The sequence below is a fragment of the Trichoderma atroviride genome, chromosome 6 (genome assembly GCF_020647795.1).
Source record: "Trichoderma atroviride chromosome 6, complete sequence".
In the NCBI taxonomy this organism is placed as follows: domain Eukaryota; kingdom Fungi; phylum Ascomycota; class Sordariomycetes; order Hypocreales; family Hypocreaceae; genus Trichoderma; species Trichoderma atroviride.
Window position 1 is genome coordinate 2844004 of NC_089405.1, and position 16837 is coordinate 2860840.

The window sequence follows — 16837 nt, forward strand, 5'->3', positions numbered from 1 at the left end:
GTTCCAGCCTAGCTCGTCATGACGTGAAGTGCTGCCCCGCAGTTATCTACAGACTACAGTTATCGCCATGCCAATTAACACCATTCACACTGTATCATGCAATTTCACCACCCATCTCTACATCTTGCTCTAAATTATAGCTCGCCGTGGGTGTCGCAACAATGCTGCTCCCATTCAGGTCGCGGGCCCTCCCAGGGCTGCGGCAAGCTCAATCAAGGCTTGCTTTGCGATCTGGCTGGACCTGCTCCAGCTGTCGAACATCTCGGGCTGCCGTGCAACGCTGGAGCAGCTCTCAGAGCTCTGCGGGTCCCTCAAGCGAGAAGCCGTATTATATAACTACGCCAATCTTTTATGTCAATGCTGGTAAATATAATCGAAAATGAGCAACTACTCCCAACGGTCTGGCTAATATGTGATACAAAAGCCCCCCACATTGGTCATTTATATACTATGGTTCTGGCAGATGTCATCAAGCGCTGGCAGCAGATCAAAGGTAAAGAAGCGTTTTTGTGTACGGGAACAGATGAGCATGGAATGAAGATCCAGAGAGCTGCGCTGAAGCATGGAATGGAGCCAAAAGAGTTTTGCGATGGAAACTCAAATAAATTTCGAGAATTGGTGGCGGCTGCCAACATCTCGAATGACTTCTTCATTCGGACAACTGACCAAGAACACAAGGACGCAGTAGCAGAGTTCTGGCTGCGCCTGAAGCATTCCACTCCCGAGAGCTTGGGGCTATATAAAGGCTCCCACGAAGGCTGGTACTGTGTCAGTGATGAGTGCTTCTATCCTGAAGACTTGGTACGACCCAGTATTGCGCCTCAGACTGGAAAGAAGATTATGGTTAGCACTGAGACGGATAACGAGGTGGAATGGATCAAGGAAGAAACCTGGTTCTTCCCATTGACAAAATACAAAGATGCTTTGCTGAAGCTTTACGATGAGAATCCCGGTTGGATCAAGCCTGCGCATCGCATGGCCGAAGCAAGAGAATGGATTGAGAATCATCTTGAAGATCTATCGGTTACAAGGCCGGCTTCTAGGCTCAATTGGGGCGTCTCTGACCCCGAGGATAAGAACCAGACTATATATGTGTGGGTGGACGCTCTCATCAACTACATAACTAAAGCTGGATACGGAAGCAAATGGCACACAGCAAAAGACGACATGGGAATATGGCCTGCCAACCTGCAGGTTATTGGAAAAGACATTCTGCGCTTCCACACAATTTACTGGCCAGCTTTGCTCATGGCTCTTGAGTTGCCTGTCTCAAAGGGCTACCTTTGCCACAACCACTGGACCATGTCCAACCGTAAGATGTCCAAGTCACTGGGCAACGTTGTGAATCCGTTTTTTGCCATTCAGCGATGGGGCATCGATCCCCTGCGATATTTCCTTATGCGCAACGCAACCTTCCACAAAGATATGAGCTACTCTAACCAGATAATTGGTACCGTCTATATGAAAGAGCTGCAGGCAAATATCGGCAATCTCTTCTATAGAATCGCAAAGCCAAAATCATCTGTGAGATGGTCGACTCTGGAAGCTGTGACAGCCTTTCGCAATGGAGAATTGAACAATTGGGTTAAAAAACATGACAAAGATGGTTTCGAGGCAGTCTACTTTAGCTTGGAAAGCCACTTGTCCGAAAGCCCTGAAGCTTTCTGTAAGGAAATGGACGACTATGACACGAGTGCCGCGATCCGAGTAGTTTTCGAGCTTCTGAGAGAGGTATGGTTGACTGCATACACATACATATTTGGAAAGATGCATAAACACTAACGATATGGCAAATTAGACCAACCGCTACGTCTCAGATACCAAGCCTTGGGATCTGGTCAAGAATCAGGATCCAGAATCTCGCGTCCTGCTAAACTGGGTAATCTTCAACAGCGCAGAAGCACTGCGCATTGCTGGCATCTTACTCCAGCCAATCATGCCGACAAAGGCATCAGAGTTGCTGGATGCTCTTGGAGTCCGACCTGATAGACGTACCGTTGAGTTTGCTGCCAAAGGCAAGGATGCCGACTATGGCACTGAGTCTAAGCCCGCAGAGCCAGCGCCTCGTATGAGCAAATGGGATACGATATTCCCTCCAACTGCCAGTGCAGATCTTTCAGATGATGAGCTGCTGGAGCACCTGAGGGTTGCGTTGCTGGATAAGACTAGAAACAAGATGAATCAGATGGCTGAGTTACTGGCCATGGAAGCGCGTATGGGAGAGGAGGCCGTCGCTAAGCTATTGGCCGAGACACATGCTGCCAAAGTTGGCGCACAACAGTCATGAACGTGGAGTAGGAGTTTTGTATAACTTGGCGCCGCTTGTGTGCGCGGCACTGTAAGATATGTATAATATGACCAGGAATTGTAGACTAGATGATACGTCTCCAATTAGTAAATATATATATATTGAATGAAAAAATATGCTATCAAAATAGACTTGCTATTTCTGGTTTGTTTGTGCGGAATATTGCGACTGTTGTTTTTCATTTGTTAGTGGCGTGCCCAAATTCACCTCTTCATTTTGGGCCGATGCGCAGCTTAATACCGCTCTGCTACAAACTTTTCACTCTCTCACATTGAGCCACCTATATAAGCACGACCTACGAGCAGCAACGATTCAGCATGAAAATCAACGAAAAAATAGGTATGAGTGATTTTTATTCACCCTGATCTGCTCATTGAATACTAATTGAGTGTAGCTATCTCAACGAGTAAAGTTTTACTGGTTCCATATGAAGCCCACCAGGTGCTCACATATCATGGCTGGATGCAAGATCCTGTACTAGACAATCCCTTTTAGCTTAATGTTTATTTTGCAACTTATTAACAAATAAGTAGGCTATCCAAGAGGCGACTGCATCGGAACCCATGACCTTGGAGGAAGAGTACGAAAACCAGCAATCGTGGCGGACGTCTCATGATAAATTGACCTTTATTGTCTGCGAGCCGCTCAGTGCAGAGCAACGAAGTCTTGATGCACGGTTAATTAAAGCCGAAACCGACGATTCGCCAGACAAAATGAAGGGAGACGTCAATTTCTTCTTATACCTGGACGATGATGACGAGGAAGATGGCGCTGGACAGCGAGAGGGCCATATACGACTGAGAGGCGAAATAGACGTCATGATAGCCGGACAACAACATCGCGGCAAAGGCACAGGAGAAGCAGCAGTGCGCACAATCCTGGCGTATATACGGAAGAATTTGACAGGCATACTACAGGAGTATGCACAAGGCGAGAATTTAGACAAGGACAAGATACAGCTTGTCGGTCTGATGGCAAAGATCAAAGAGGACAATACAGGAAGTAGAGGACTGTTCAAGAAGCTTGGATTCAGGCAAGAGGGAGAGGCGAATTACTTTGGAGAGGTGAAGATGGTGATGAGTTGGGAGGAAGTTGAAGGTGTGGGAATGGCAGATGGGTTGGAGTATCGCGAGGTGGCATATGAGATGTAAAGCCTTGGATGAGAAACGGCCACGTGCAATCGGGTATCTCACTTGCTATCTCAGTACGATTAAACACGAAAATAGATCATTTCATACGTATTTTTCTGTTCTCAGAACTAGAGATCATTGACTGTCGTTTATAGAGCTCCCTTAATTATATTAGATCAAAGCTACTCAGTCCGACTTCAAAAAAGATAACTTGCGATCTACAGAGCCTCAAGCCTTTCACAGCAATTTTAACGTACCCCAAGCCTGTGCTTATCCTCAGAAATTGAACTAGGCGGATGGGTATTATTGGCTATGAGAGGCGATGCACGCCCCCTCCATTTTCTTCACAGCATTTAGCTCACCTCAAGACCTTCTTTTTCAAGATCCGGAAAGCTATTTGAGCCCCCCTTACAACAACATGAGCAACAACTTCCAATTAGCACTGCTTAGAAACGAGATGTAGTTCATTGATTTATGTAGCTTCATTCAAAATTTGGGGAGAATCACATCAACTTTCAGATTCCAAAGACTGAAGTACAACATTTTTCTGCCATTTCTGTGCCTATGCTCGCGGGTAGAGGTATCGTTGGGCCTGGTGAGGGAGCCTGACTTAAGCTGGGTATCCGCACACCCTCGGGTCTGCGGGCTCTGTTCATCGGGGCTGTGTCCTGACTCGCGTGCATACATGTCTTTCACAGCATTTTTTATTCTCTCCAAAGCTCTGTGTGCAAAGTACCTAGGTAGGCAGGTAGGTTAGTAGATACGTTTACACCAACATCGACTCCCCAATGCCATGACACATTCGCACTGTGTTGCCTTTTCCACGAGTTTTCATTGTCCCTTAAGGCCTTGGTATAGCCAAGATCATGATCTGCTGAGTGTTTTGTAGTCATTACACTCTTAAGAAGCTTTAGACCCAAGCAGTTTGGTACCTGAGATCGCTTTTCACAACATTTTTTCCTCTCAATAAGGCCCTGGAATGACTGAAATATAATTTACTAGCTCTACAACCACTGAACCACCCCCGATGTGACCTGTCGTTCTTGTCGTTCACAGCGTTTTTAACTCTCCCCGATGCCGTCCTCACACAGGCTCCAGATCCACTCGATGCCCCCCCCCCCAACCATGGATTAGCGCACAATTGCCTCCAGCTGCAGCCATCCGCCGCCAACTGTCAAGGCCCGAACCTCCAAAAATTCAACGCCAAGCTACTCTCACCACCAAGCCTCGGAATCGCAGTCGCAACTTCCAACAAACCCGCCAATTCACCTCCACATTCTCTCTTCAACCAGCGCTCGCCACACCCAACGAGTCGCCTTCCTTTCCCTCACAATGCATTCCATCATCCGCCTCGCGCGGCCTCTCCTGGCCCCGCGCATCTCTCCCCCTCTCGCAAAGGTACATCTAAAAAATCTCTCCAATATCATCCAAAAACTTCAATGCAACTAACGAATCATACTCGCAGGACATTCTCATGCCTCTCTCCTCTCCGACCAACCCTAACCTCCACCTTCCGACCCAACAACTCCTTCACCCCCTCACCCACAGCTGCTGCTACAGCGTCGTCAGCCGAAACGACAACCGCAGATGTCGTCCCCAAAACAGCGCTCTCCATGCATCCCTCTCTGCAGGGCGCCATGCAGCTCCGCTTCGGACCCCGAAATACCATGAATGGACACACTAGATTGGTGCAGAAGCGGAGACATGGCTGGTTGAAGAGGACGAGGAGTAAGACTGGCCGAAGGATCTTGCAGAGGAGGAAGCTAAAGGGCCGGAGACACGTTGCGTGGTGAAGAGGCTTGTACTTTCGAGGAGAGAATTTCCATGATGACGGATGACGAAAAAGAAACGAAGATGGGATATGTGTGAATAAACACGAGTACTACTACTATGTAGGATGGGGAACGGGGGAGTGTATAAAAGGGAGCATCTAGAGGTATAGATGTGTTATTGTATTGTACTACTACTTTCACGCCAAAACTCAAAAATAACAGTAAAATCAACGAGATCAAAAGCCTGTCAATTGCTCAAATATGCCCATCATTTCGACTCTTATACATCTACACCGGCCCAGTGACACCAGTCTCGCACTTCAGTGTATCGGTATGGCACACAATACTCAGATTATCGCTGGCCTCCCCAATCCACACCTTGTACCCTCCATCTACCGCAGGAACTGTCCAATCTTGGGCCACCACATCCCATACACTCAGATCCTTCCTCGTGAGCGTCAATGTCACCGTCGTAGACGCCCCCGGAGCCAATTCCTCCGTTTTTTCAAAATCCCGAAGCTGGATAATCGGCGTGTCATAGGCGACGTTATCCGGAAACTCCAGGTATGCTTGTGCGGATGCCTTGCCGGCAAAGAGATCGCCCGTGTTTTGGACAGTCACCGTGAGAGTGTACGCAACGTCCCAGAGCGCAGGATTGCCTCCCTGATCACCGCCGGAGCGAGGACCGGGTTTCTGGACGGTGGAATAGCCAGGTGGGTAGGCATACTTGCCATTCTTTCCATCGGAAACAGCGTTGTTTGCATCACTCTGGGAGAGCCAAGAATAGATGTAGCGGGGAATGGAATTGAAGCCAGACGGCGCAACGGCTTGCGTTGCGGAGGGGATGGCTTGTGAAAAGTTGAGAATGCCGCTCTTGGCAGGGCGAGTAGGAGGATATGAGCTTAGCTGAGTGACTTTGTTAATTGATGCAGCTGTGTAAGTGAAGTTTGTATAGCTCAAACCATGGCCAAAAGCGTATCGAGGCTTGGTGTTGTTCTTGTTGACCCAGCGGTAGTCAATATACAAGCCCTCAGTGTAAGGATCTTGAGGCTGATTAAGAAACTCCGAATTGATTAGCGTGGTGACGCTACTTGGCATGTCGCTCTCGGCCTTGGTGATGGTATACGGCAAATGTCCACAAGGTGAGGCATGGCCAAAGAGGACGTTCGTCAGCGACGTTCCAGCTTCCTGGCCGGGAAGATGAGCAACGAGGACGGCTTTGACGGATGGGAGATCAATCCAGTTCTCAAGAACCAGAGGTCCAACGGTGTGAATGACAACAACGACGTTGCTAAACTTGCTGGCAGCGCTTTGGACGAGCGTATCACCATTGTGCCAGGCGTATAAGCCAGACGCATCACGGTCACCATGATTGCCTTCAACGGTATAAGTGTTCTCGCCGGCATCTGATGTGATGAATACAATAGCAACGTCGCTAGCTGCGACTTGGCCAACCGAGGGAAAGCTATCGGTGTTGTAGAATGTGACGTTGCTCGCCTCCGCCGTGATGGCTGTGATCGGATCGTCCAGATAGGGGTAATCGACAGTGCCGGAACCCCAGCCCTGGCCAAGAGTGCCTGTATTGCAATTGCGATCTGTACAAGCGTTAGGACCAGCAGAGTTCTTCTGAGCGTCGGTGCCAAAGACTTTGAGATGCTGTGATGGCGACAAAGGAAGAATGTTGCCATCATTCTTCAACATGGTGATGGCATCCTGAGAGATTTGCCGAGCAATCACGTCGTGATCAGCTTGGACTTGGACAAATTCATTTGTAACTCCGGACGGCGAGTTTGGCCACGCGGCAGGATACAGAGGATTGACTGCAGCGCCGGAATTTGTGTCAAAGTTGGTCGCCGGGTAGCCCTGATCCTGGCCCATTTGGTACCACGCCGCAACAATGCGTGTGGCCGCGTCATTGAGTCGATCCATGGGCACCGAGCCGTTGAGAGCAGACCGAGTAAGCTCGTACATCCAGTAAGAGTTTCCAAATAGCGGGATCTGAGTGTCACCAGGCATGTCCATATCAAGACCAGCAATGGCGGAGGCGACGCCGGACATGTGCGCGAGCCAATCAGTCTGTGTGAAGCCCTGGAAGCCCATCTCGTCTTTGAGGAGATTATTGATGAGATACGGGTGCTGGGTGCATGCGGTATTGTTTACCTGCAGTGGTGACATGGAGAATCAGCTCTTTTGAAGTGTTCAAGTCAACTCGATTTCACTTACAGCATTGTATGCCATCATGACGGAGCCAACGCCTGCTCGAATGCTTTCGGCGAATGGCCAGGCATAGAGTTCATGCATTGTTCTGTCATCTTTTCATAGAAATCATCATCAGCAATCATTAGCTCCTCACAATTTGGGTTATACATGTGCTCACCAATATTCGAGCTGTAGGCATATTGAAAAGGATTGTACATGCGGTACATCTCCTGCTCATTGCCGATAAAGTGCTTGATCGTTGCAATCACTCCCTGCTCCTGAACGCCCTTGATCGTCTCTCTTGCGCCAACAGCTTGAAGCACAGGATCGGCTCCAAAGCCCTCCCAGTTGCGGCCGCCCTTTGGCTTGCGGCCAATTGGCCCAACCACTGGTCCCAGCCAGACGTTGACTCCCTTGCCACGGTTCTCCTTTCCAATGGCCACGCCGCGTTGGTACATTAGAGACTTGTCAAAGGTTGCACCGACCGTGATGCCGTCCGGGAAAGCTGTGACATTGTCGGCATGTCGCACACCCGCGGGACTGTCATTGAGGCACAACTGGGGAAATCCGACTCGAAGTGCTGAGCCTGTGTTTCCGGCACATCGTCTTGAATATGCCACAGCAGAATTAGCTTCATGTTTGTTTCAAGTTACACTCAATCAGCTTGCTCTACCAGAACCATGACAGTTTCTTTCCGTGAATAGAATAGCTGCTTAGTGGTGTGCTTGGATCGTTTAGCTTACCCTATCAAGAAGTCGGTCAGCATATAAATCCCATACATCATATTACAATCACGTCAATACAGAAAAAGACGCTCAGTCTAGTTCACTAGGCGTAAAGAGCCCATGCTTACCCATGTATATTCCAGTTCCTGCAGTGATATTTGTCTTTTCTGCCAGAGTCATCGAGTCGACAAGAGCTTTGGCTTTGGCATAGCTGTCCTGCCAATCGGCCACCCATCCGCCATACGGCGCAGGATAATACGGCGGCACATAATAGTCAAGCGCAGCTGAGTCTCGGGCCGACAACTGCTCACTGTCTGCGTCGGCGATGGCTCCGGCGTGTCCTAGTGAAGCGAGGCTGGATAAAACACAGATGGCGGCGGTGGGCACCCCGACTCTATCGAGAAACGGGGCCATGGTGCCAATGGCTAAGGGAGGCAGCTGAACAACAAGATATCAGAAGATACGAGATCCTATTGCAACGGGCGCTTTGCTCTCGCGTGCTCACGAGGCCTTGACACAAAACACACAAGGATCAATTCAAAGGCTGTCTAATTCCAATTGACAGGGACAAGTTACGGAAAAGTCATCTCGATGGCCGGAAGACGGTCAATCATATCCCTATAAAGAGGGCCCTGGACCCCCCCCAGGACAGGAAAGGATGGCTGAGCACTTGCACTCCATCATCCTCTCTGTGCCACGATAAGACGATCGTGACCCTCCTGCTTTAGACGAGCTTAGACGAGCCAAGACACAGACATGCCTGTCACTCATATCCAAGGTGGTCTTTTTTCTCCTCATTTTTTACATGCTTCTTCCCCTTCTTTCCTGGAGGTCACGTACAAGTCCATGTATTCTGATGCCCAAAGCAGTATTAGTAGCGCCAGAGACATGCAGGCGGTCGAATGAGGATGAAAAGAGACGAGCTGAAAGGGACGGAACAGCGCATTCCGGAACAATCAACTCAGGCTATTTCTCTGTCCATTATACTTTGCCAAGAGCTGAGCGGTGGTAACACATCGTGATATTGAAATACAGTGGGAAAACCACTAGCTCCCTCGTGTCTCAGTAGTGCCGTCATGCGACAAACGCCAGGTCACCGCCTCCAGCCCAAAGGGACGGTCACAATGGCCACTTTTCAGGCATCGATCATTGGGCTCGGTGAAATGTCTCATCGAAAATCCGTGGTGGAGCGGCGGCTTTCTTCTTTCTGCATTCCGTAACGAGGGACAGGCGGGGGGGGGAATCCCGCTCTGGTTACGACGACGGCTGTGAACTTGTTCGTATTTGCAGGGATCAAAGAGAAAGCTAAGAGACCGGACAGAGTCTGGGGAAAGCAGGCCGATGGCGGGGGAAAGCGATTACGTGGAATATCCAGCAGTAATCGTATTAATAATTGATGTTGCCGCAAGCAGGTAAGGCAGCAATGACAAGCATTGGATCATTGATGCTGTTAATACTTAGCACTTAGTGGTGGCAGCTCTGCAAAATCCATGCATCGTCGAGATGCCCAACCCAAGGGCGGCCTTCTTTGGCGGTACAATAGCCAGAGCTGGCGGGGAAATCACAAGGAAAAAAAGAAGACAAGAGACAGCAGACAGACGCGGATGGCCCTCGGTTCAAATAATAGCTGCCAAGGGCCATTCCATCGAATCTACACTTTAGCGCCCTGCACGATGATCTTCTTGGGAGTTGACAAGAACTTGAGGGTGTGCAGCCCTTGCGCTCTGCGCCTTACGCTTTACGCCTTACAGTATGCACCTCGTGGTTGTTTCTCCGTTTCGGCGTCGATGCTTACAACTGCTCATTGTTTTGAGTCTGTGTAGAGAATGTCGTATTGCTCCTCGATGAAGCATGTCAAAGCGTAGCCAGTCAGCATGTATGAAACACTTGCACGTCCCAAAATCGACAATTGCGGCATGTCGAAACCAACAGCAACGGTATTTGATGCCGGACAGGGGGTGGTCCCGCTAGACAGCAGAAGGATTCTTATCCGCAAAAAGACTCAATCTGTTGTTGCAAGGTTGCAGTCTTTTGGCCGCGACCCTGTAAACGGTAGGAAAAGAGAACAGTTTCGGGTGGCAGTTCCACGCCCGCAAGGGCCCCTGGGCAAAAGACCAGTTCATACGAGAAATGCTTCGTTGGAGCCTAATTAATTCCCCCCGACGAGGAAATGCAGTCCGATTGCCGATATGTTGAGCGTATTTGAGACTTGTCAAGGCTCAATCCCAGTCTATTCTGGGAGTGGATTGTCACTTGTCTCCGAGTTTTGCTGTTGATTTACATGTAGCCTTTTCCTACCTACGTATGGTTGGTAATCAATCTCTATACAAAGCATTGAGTATTCCACTGATGTAGAAGGAAAGTTGTACAGTAAAAGACTTCCATTCAACTTTACCTGCCTTACCTATCTGTACATCTTGATGGTATCTTGTCTATTAAAATGCCTAGTCAAGAGTCCACTGCGGGTACTAGAGCTTCTTTTCGAGCTGCCGTTTGGAGATGATCTCCGAAGTCAGGTGTCGGCCGAATGGCTCTCGGAGCTCGTGGTTAGAGCCACTCAATATGTTAGTACGGTAATTAGTCTATCAGCTAGAGAAAATGTGTGTATAGTGATTGTTATGGTTTATGAGTCAAGACACATGAGCTCTACACTTACACCGAGATTAATGGCAGTAAGCTGTAAGCCCCAACACACACTTGAGAATAAAAGAGACAAATGTCAGTCAGTTTCTTCTCTACACCAAATATACTTTTTCACTCTTCATGTCTCATCTCGGTCACCATTGTCACCATGAAAAGCGTCATTCTCAGCATGCATGCCCCCCCGGCAACAAATACCCGATTTCGTCTCGTCGAGCTGCAAATTCGGGAACCCTAGAACAAAACTTCCATCACCCCGCAGCGCCACAGCAAAAGATCCCGCTCTAATGCCGGCAGAGCCCTAGCCAGTGTTAGTCTCTTCCACTAAGAAGCCCGGAAAAGAACACCAAGCAATGTCATTTGACGAGATTGCCGCCGACAACGTGGGCGAGGCGTGGCCGTGGCCGTGATCAGCGAAACGACTGGCGAACGTGCCATGATACAGCTGATTGCTCCAGCCTCAAAGCGCCAATTTGTCTTGCACGAATCGTGTTTCTTCGTGCCGTATTGTGTAAACATGGGCACAGCTGCTATAAGAGGCTGATACAAGATAAGAAACTGCCATCGATGCTCCCTGTCGTCATGCCGCATTGGTTCCAGGGGACAAATGCTTGGCAGGGCCGCGATCCTACACCTTTCCATCGCCCTTTTCCAGATCCCCGAATAAGAAAGCACATGGTAAGCCTGGCAGCATAGCCGCATCCAGTGAATGCTGATAACGCAACCTCTTACTCGTACACTGCAAAATGCCACCTACCGTGTCAGTAGCGCTCTAGTGTCGATCCCAGATCCTTGGACGCATCTCCCGCCCACCTTGGTGAGCATCAAAAGGTAAAAGCGCCGATCAATCACACGCATTCGTAGCCGCCCTGCCCTTTGTCTTTGTCTTCTTTGACTCTGCTAGATATTAGACCACCAATCGTCTTTTACGATTCCGTTCCCAGATCCCCATTCGGCGCCACCATCCTTGCCTCCTTTGGAAGTTGTACCGAATCTCCGAGCCTCCAAATCAGTTCTCATCCTGCACGTTTGACAAAAAGTCTCTTCTTCTTATTCATCCTATTTCTCAATTCGGAGCATCTCCGGTGCCGCTCGTTCCTTTTCCATCTTGCAAAGAGGCCTTTCAAGTCCAACTAAACTACATGTAGACACCGGCAAGAGTAAATGGCCCCTCACATCGTGGAGAAGTGCGGAGGTGGCTGGCGGTTCACGCACGCACTTTGGACCCATCCCATGATACAGGATGAAATGAGAAGAAGAAGAAGAAGAAGAAAGAGGCGTAGCTCATTGTGAGACGCGCGCATGCTTCATGGCTTTGCCCGGCATTGAAGCAGCCCGTCCAGCTGCCTGGAGGGATCAGGGGCGCTCGGACGCCCCGAGTTTTGCTCCCGCGTCTCACATGTTGCCATCCGGAGAAGATGAACATCATGCACGGTATAAAAGTATATAAACATGTGGCAACTCACCCCAATTATTAGAGAATTAAGCATTTGACATTCTAGACCATCTTGTGTGAAAGAGAAAAGAGTGTTTCAGCGTTTCTGATCGAGTTTCTGTCTGAGCTCTAACAAGCAAGACACTTTAACTTATACCCATCTCCATCCCATCTCCATCCACACTTTCTATTATCATTATACACATATCACAATGAAGTCTGTCCAACTTCTCTCTCTCGCTGCTCTTGCAGCCGGCAGCCCCATTGGCTCTATCCAGGACTACACTCGCCTCCTCAAGGCCCGCCGTAAGTCTAAACTCGCTCCTTGGAAACACACCGCTTACAAAGAGCTAACAACTCCCAAAAGAAAGCGACACCAGCTTCACCACCTCACAGGCAGAGCTCAACAACTTCCAATTCTACAGCCAATATGCCGGAGCTTCGTACTGCAACTCGGCCACGCCTGCTGGACAGGCCGTGACTTGCGCCGACGACGTCTGCGATGACGTTAGCGGAATCGTCGTCAACTCCTTTACGTGAGTCTCTATTGATATCGTCTCATATATATATATATATAAAGAGTAGCTAGCTAACAGCTACATGCTCCCAACAGCGGCTCCGTAACTGGCATTGGCGGCTTCGTCGCCGTCGACTCGGCCCACCAGCTCATCGTCCTCTCCGTCCGCGGCAGCAACAACCTCCGCAACTTCATCACCGACGTCACCTTTGCCTTCTCCGACAGCGCCTTGGCCGACGGCTGCGAGGTCCACGACGGCTTCAACGACGCCTGGAACGAAATCGCCGACGCCGCCACCGCCGCCATCAGCCAGGCCGTCGCCGCCAACCCGGGCTTCAGCATCGTCACCACGGGTCACTCCCTCGGCGGCGCCGTCGCGACGCTCGCGGCCGCAACTCTCCGCACGCAGGGCTACAACATCGACATCTACACCTACGGCTCTCCCCGCGTGGGCAACGACGTCTTTGCCAACTTCGTCACGGCCCAGCCCGGCGGCGAGTTCCGCGTCACGCACGTCGACGATCCCGTTCCTCGTCTGCCCCCGATCCTGTTCGAGTACCGCCACGTATCGCCCGAGTTCTGGCTGTCCACTGGCAACTCCTCCACCATTGACTACACAATCTCGCAGATCGAGGTCTGCACCGGCATTGCCAACACCGACTGCAACGCCGGCACGTCGGGACTCGATGTCTCTGCCCACTCAAACTACTTTGAGCACATCTCGGGATGCGCCCCGTCTCCTCTCCAGTTCAAGCGTGATGATGGCGACTCGAGCTATAACCAGACCACCATTGACAGAATCAACAAGTGGGCCGAGCAAGACCGGGCTTTGGTTGCTTCTGGCCAGGCATAACGTTGCTGTATATATGGGGTGTATTTTGCGTACGAAAAGGGGCGTTATGGGTTGTTTCTTCGGGTATAAAAATGTAGCATGAAATGATGCTGGGAATGTGAATTTTCGACATAGTTACTTCGAGCTGTGCTGAGGGGTTGATGTAGATAAATCTTCATACTCGTATATATGAGTTGGATATAGGTATATACATATTTGTTACTATGACTTTCGACAAGACATATGAAATACATCAAGTGACATGATAGCTTCAGGTAAGAACATTGAAATGTAGACCAAACTCTATGGCTCTAATCGACTCTGTGTTCCCTCTGCACTTGAACTCTAACTATATACATTACAGAGGAAAAAAACGTTTGGGTTGATCTGTAATATCCCATACCATATGTAATTTGCTCTCCCTAGCGTGAAGTTCGTTAAGAGAAAAAAAGCGTGACAAGTGCGAAGCTCTCCGGCAAATTATGCTCAGTGCGTGCCTTCAGTTATCATCCCCTGGGCGTTGGGTACGCCAACCAAGATAACGCCCCGTGGCACTCTGACTTCCTTCACCTTCATGCAGCCAAACACATTCACTTCTTTGATGTTTGGGCAAGCCCGGAATATGCTCCCAAGGATAAAGTCGGTGACTTCTTCGCAGAAGCTAATCTCTAATTTTCGTAGTTCCGGATACAGCTTCTTTTCGCTAAAGGCTTCTTCAAACGCCTCGCGAGAGATGTGTCGGCAAGCATGCACATTGAGATTTCTCAAGGCGTGGCCAGAGTGGTCCATGAGCGCCTTGAAACCCTCGCTGCAGAGCCCAATACCGTCGGGGTTTTCTCGTGGATGAGCGGCGTCGAGCTGCCGGCACTTTTGCAAATCCAAGAATTCCAGAGGCGGGTTTTGCCAGTCTGTAAAGAGCTTGGCGAAGCCCTTGTCTGTCATGGTTTCGCTTTCTGTGATACGAAGCTTGGATAATGATCGACAAGTATTATGAATAGCCTCCAAGACACTGTCATCGGCATCGGGTACAATCTTAAAGGAGAATGTCCTGAGGTCTTTCCCGATTTGTGTGATGCAAGTCCTGAGAGCTTCTGCCGAACTGTCCTGCTGGAGCTCTAAACTGAGATGCCGAAGGCTTGCAAGATTTCCAATTGCAGTGACTCCTACATCCGTGACCTTTTGGTTGTGGCAGACCTTGAGGCGAGTCAATTCGGGGCAATATTCCTTCAAAAGTCTCAAGGTTTCGTCTCCAAAGTGTCTATCGGTAAAGTAGACTTGTAGTTCTCTCAAGGATTTGCCTTTGGCAGCGAGAAATTCGTGCCACTTATCCTCACTCAGTAGATTGGCACCATGAAGATAAAAGCTTTCCAGGAGGATATCTCTCGAGAGCAGATAGTCCATGACCTCGTCCTTGAATTGGACCGCACACCGCACCTTGAATTTCTTCAGGTTCGGGGCAACTTGAAAAATGCTGATGAATTCTTGATGACCAAGTTTTGCACCATCGTAGATGTGCAGAACTTCGGTGGTAGGTTGCGTGAACAGTGGCAAAGTATCTGGCTTCAATAAACGCCGCTTGGAGAAAATCCTGGCAATCTTGTCGATGAGATGCTCAGGTAAATCGCCCAAACTTTCTGCCAAGTCCACATTCTTCGCCAGTGTCTGCACACACAGCGTAGCCAAGCTTTTTGTACCCACGTCTCCATCGAGCATTCGGCTCTGGAGAGTGCGTCGTGAGCCCACACCACCGGTCTGTTTTCGAGGCTTCTTTTTGGGTTGTCCCTCTCGTTCTTTGGCAATCTCACGCCCACAGGGAGCACATAAGAGGCCTCCATCAGGCCCTGCCAAGGAGTAAGGAGTCACAGTGAAGCGCTTTCCGCAGATTTCACAGTTCTCCATCTGCCCAGGAAGCGGTGCACTCCTCTCTTCAAAGATTGCCTGGGCGATTTCGTCATCGTATTCGTCGTCGTCGGCGTTCTTCTTGCGCTTTTTGAATGCTTTGCTAGCTTTGATCTTATCCAAAGCCTTGACTTTCTTTTCTGCTGCGGCATTGCGACTTCTTGCTCCCCGTCCAGCCGAGCTTGCTTCAACAGCAGTGATGGAGACTTGTACCGTTTCTGAAACTTCATTTTCTTCGGTCGGTTCGGCCTCTCCTGCTTCTCCTGCTTCTCCTGCCTCTGTTGTCTCTGCCGTCTCTCCGTCCTCTCCTGCTTGTTGCCTTCGGCGATCTGCGTCGGCTCTAATTTGAGCAGCCGAAATATTGTGTGACTAGCAGATGTGTTAGCAAACCATGACCACAGACCCGTTGAGGGATGGTTCAAAGCATACTGCAAGAAAATCAGTCAAGGCAGATTGGCTAAATAGACACGGTCAGCACAATCTGTCTAAAAAAACTATCATCGTCAACATTGTTTTGCTTACGGCCCAGTAATGTTACGACTTGGCCGCCCATTCTGCCCTTGATCATACTGGCGTCGACGGGCCCTAGACATTCGTATTGGTCAGCCGTGATTGCAGCAGAAAGAAAGTTAGGCCGAAATATGGAAGACCAACATGATGAGAGCCTGAATAGCAGAAAGTGACTGTCACTGCTATGGTCTTGTAGGTGTTTTGTGTCTCTGTATCAAATTTCCCGGTGCGAACGAGTGGTGCAGACAAAAGGCACGCCACAATATTCGCTTGTTCTTTCACCCAGTGCCGATGACATACAGCGTGTCGACGGTGTCGCGAGATAACACGGTGTCACGTGATATAGCTCTTACTCAATTGGCACTGTGAATTTTCATCTCCCAGCAGGCGAAAGCAGTCACTCACCGGTCGTCGGTACAGTCCCAGTACAGTGCGTATCTACAGTTGTGGCAAGCCCCTTATCCCTGCACGCGCCTTCGTGTAAAGTGGCAATTCGCGCCTGCTTTCCAAAGTAGGCACTGTGAACTGGCATGGCCGCTAGGTAGGTAATCACGGCCGATGAGGCAACTTCCTAACAAGTTTTCGTCCAGTAACAGGCGCCCGTTTTTTTCGTTCTTTTTCTCCTCGTCCCTTTGTCAGATTGAAGTGATCGAGGCTCGTTCATCAGCCATTGTCTGACGAAAAGGCGAAGAGAAGACTCATTTTCTCCGGCAGTCATTCTCAGAGCCTCTTCTCCACCATCAACGATCACCGGTGACCCTGTGCTTACTTGGGCTGGTGGATGAACCTTTTCTCAGTTTCAGCCCAATTTCCCTCTCTCTGGCCCAGCCACATCTTCATCTCTCAGACGACTCGGTCCGAACGGGAAAT

The 16837-nt window shown here is 49.7% G+C and overlaps 6 protein-coding genes across 7 annotated transcripts; 3 read left to right on the forward strand and 3 right to left on the reverse strand.

The window, feature by feature from the left end:
* The first annotated feature begins 136 nt into the window (after window positions 1-136).
* On the forward strand, window positions 137-2416 carry TrAtP1_011555 (uncharacterized protein). The gene is made up of 3 exons (XM_066115155.1): window positions 137-363; window positions 425-1731; window positions 1799-2416. Exons 1-3 carry the CDS (start codon window positions 162-164, stop codon window positions 2285-2287), a joined length of 1998 nt encoding a protein of 665 aa, XP_065971253.1. The 5' UTR covers window positions 137-161; the 3' UTR covers window positions 2288-2416.
* Window positions 2417-2569: 153 nt separating this feature from the next.
* Window positions 2570-3634, forward strand: TrAtP1_011556 (uncharacterized protein). Its single transcript, XM_066115156.1, has 3 exons — window positions 2570-2647; window positions 2703-2782; window positions 2842-3634. Exons 1-3 carry the CDS (start codon window positions 2626-2628, stop codon window positions 3457-3459), a joined length of 720 nt encoding a protein of 239 aa, XP_065971254.1. The 5' UTR covers window positions 2570-2625; the 3' UTR covers window positions 3460-3634.
* A 1864-nt stretch (window positions 3635-5498) lies between these two features.
* Window positions 5499-8175, reverse strand: TrAtP1_011557 (uncharacterized protein; the record flags this gene model as incomplete). The annotated part of the gene is made up of 4 exons (XM_066115157.1): window positions 5499-7370; window positions 7434-7522; window positions 7588-8015; window positions 8153-8175. The coding sequence occupies 4 exons, from the start codon at window positions 8173-8175 to the stop codon at window positions 5499-5501; spliced, it is 2412 nt and encodes an 803-aa protein (XP_065971255.1).
* Window positions 8176-8224: 49 nt separating this feature from the next.
* On the reverse strand, window positions 8225-8548 carry TrAtP1_011558 (uncharacterized protein; the record flags this gene model as incomplete). Its single annotated transcript, XM_066115158.1, has 1 exon — window positions 8225-8548. The coding sequence occupies one exon, from the start codon at window positions 8546-8548 to the stop codon at window positions 8225-8227; it is 324 nt and encodes a 107-aa protein (XP_065971256.1).
* Window positions 8549-11659: 3111 nt separating this feature from the next.
* Window positions 11660-13579, forward strand: TrAtP1_011559 (uncharacterized protein; the record flags this gene model as incomplete). The annotated part of the gene is made up of 3 exons (XM_014084682.2): window positions 11660-12515; window positions 12577-12745; window positions 12823-13579. The coding sequence occupies exons 1-3, from the start codon at window positions 12422-12424 to the stop codon at window positions 13577-13579; spliced, it is 1020 nt and encodes a 339-aa protein (XP_013940157.1). The 5' UTR covers window positions 11660-12421.
* TrAtP1_011560 (uncharacterized protein) lies at window positions 13025-16238 on the reverse strand. 2 transcript variants are annotated; one of them, XM_014084683.2, is made up of 4 exons: window positions 16112-16238; window positions 15980-16042; window positions 15887-15914; window positions 13025-15826 (listed from the first exon to the last, which is right to left on the reverse strand). In XM_014084683.2, coding segments are annotated over exons 1-4 (1875 nt in total). In that variant the 5' UTR covers window positions 16114-16238; the 3' UTR covers window positions 13025-14044. The 2 variants fall into 2 exon arrangements, with proteins under 2 accessions (XP_013940158.1, XP_065971257.1); XM_066115159.1 differs by having other exon boundaries at window positions 15980-16238.
* Window positions 16239-16837: the final 599 nt, after the last annotated feature.

Coding starts and splice junctions, on each gene's coding strand:
- TrAtP1_011555 (XM_066115155.1), top strand. CDS start 162: ATGCTGCTCCCATTCAGGTCGCGGGCCCTCCCAGGGCTGCGGCAAGCT. Junction 364..424: donor AATCTTTTATGTCAATGCTG/GTAAATATAATC, acceptor GTGATACAAAAG/CCCCCCACATTGGTCATTTA. Junction 1,732..1,798: donor TTTTCGAGCTTCTGAGAGAG/GTATGGTTGACT, acceptor ATGGCAAATTAG/ACCAACCGCTACGTCTCAGA.
- TrAtP1_011556 (XM_066115156.1), top strand. CDS start 2,626: ATGAAAATCAACGAAAAAATAG. Junction 2,648..2,702: donor GAAAATCAACGAAAAAATAG/GTATGAGTGATT, acceptor AATTGAGTGTAG/CTATCTCAACGAGTAAAGTT. Junction 2,783..2,841: donor ATGGCTGGATGCAAGATCCT/GTACTAGACAAT, acceptor ACAAATAAGTAG/GCTATCCAAGAGGCGACTGC.
- TrAtP1_011560 (XM_066115159.1), bottom strand. CDS start 16,050: ATGTCTAGGGCCCGTCGACGCCAGTATGATCAAGGGCAGAATGGGCGG. Junction 15,915..15,979: donor AGTCGTAACATTACTGGGCC/GTAAGCAAAACA, acceptor GTGTCTATTTAG/CCAATCTGCCTTGACTGATT. Junction 15,827..15,886: donor CCTTGACTGATTTTCTTGCA/GTATGCTTTGAA, acceptor CACATCTGCTAG/TCACACAATATTTCGGCTGC.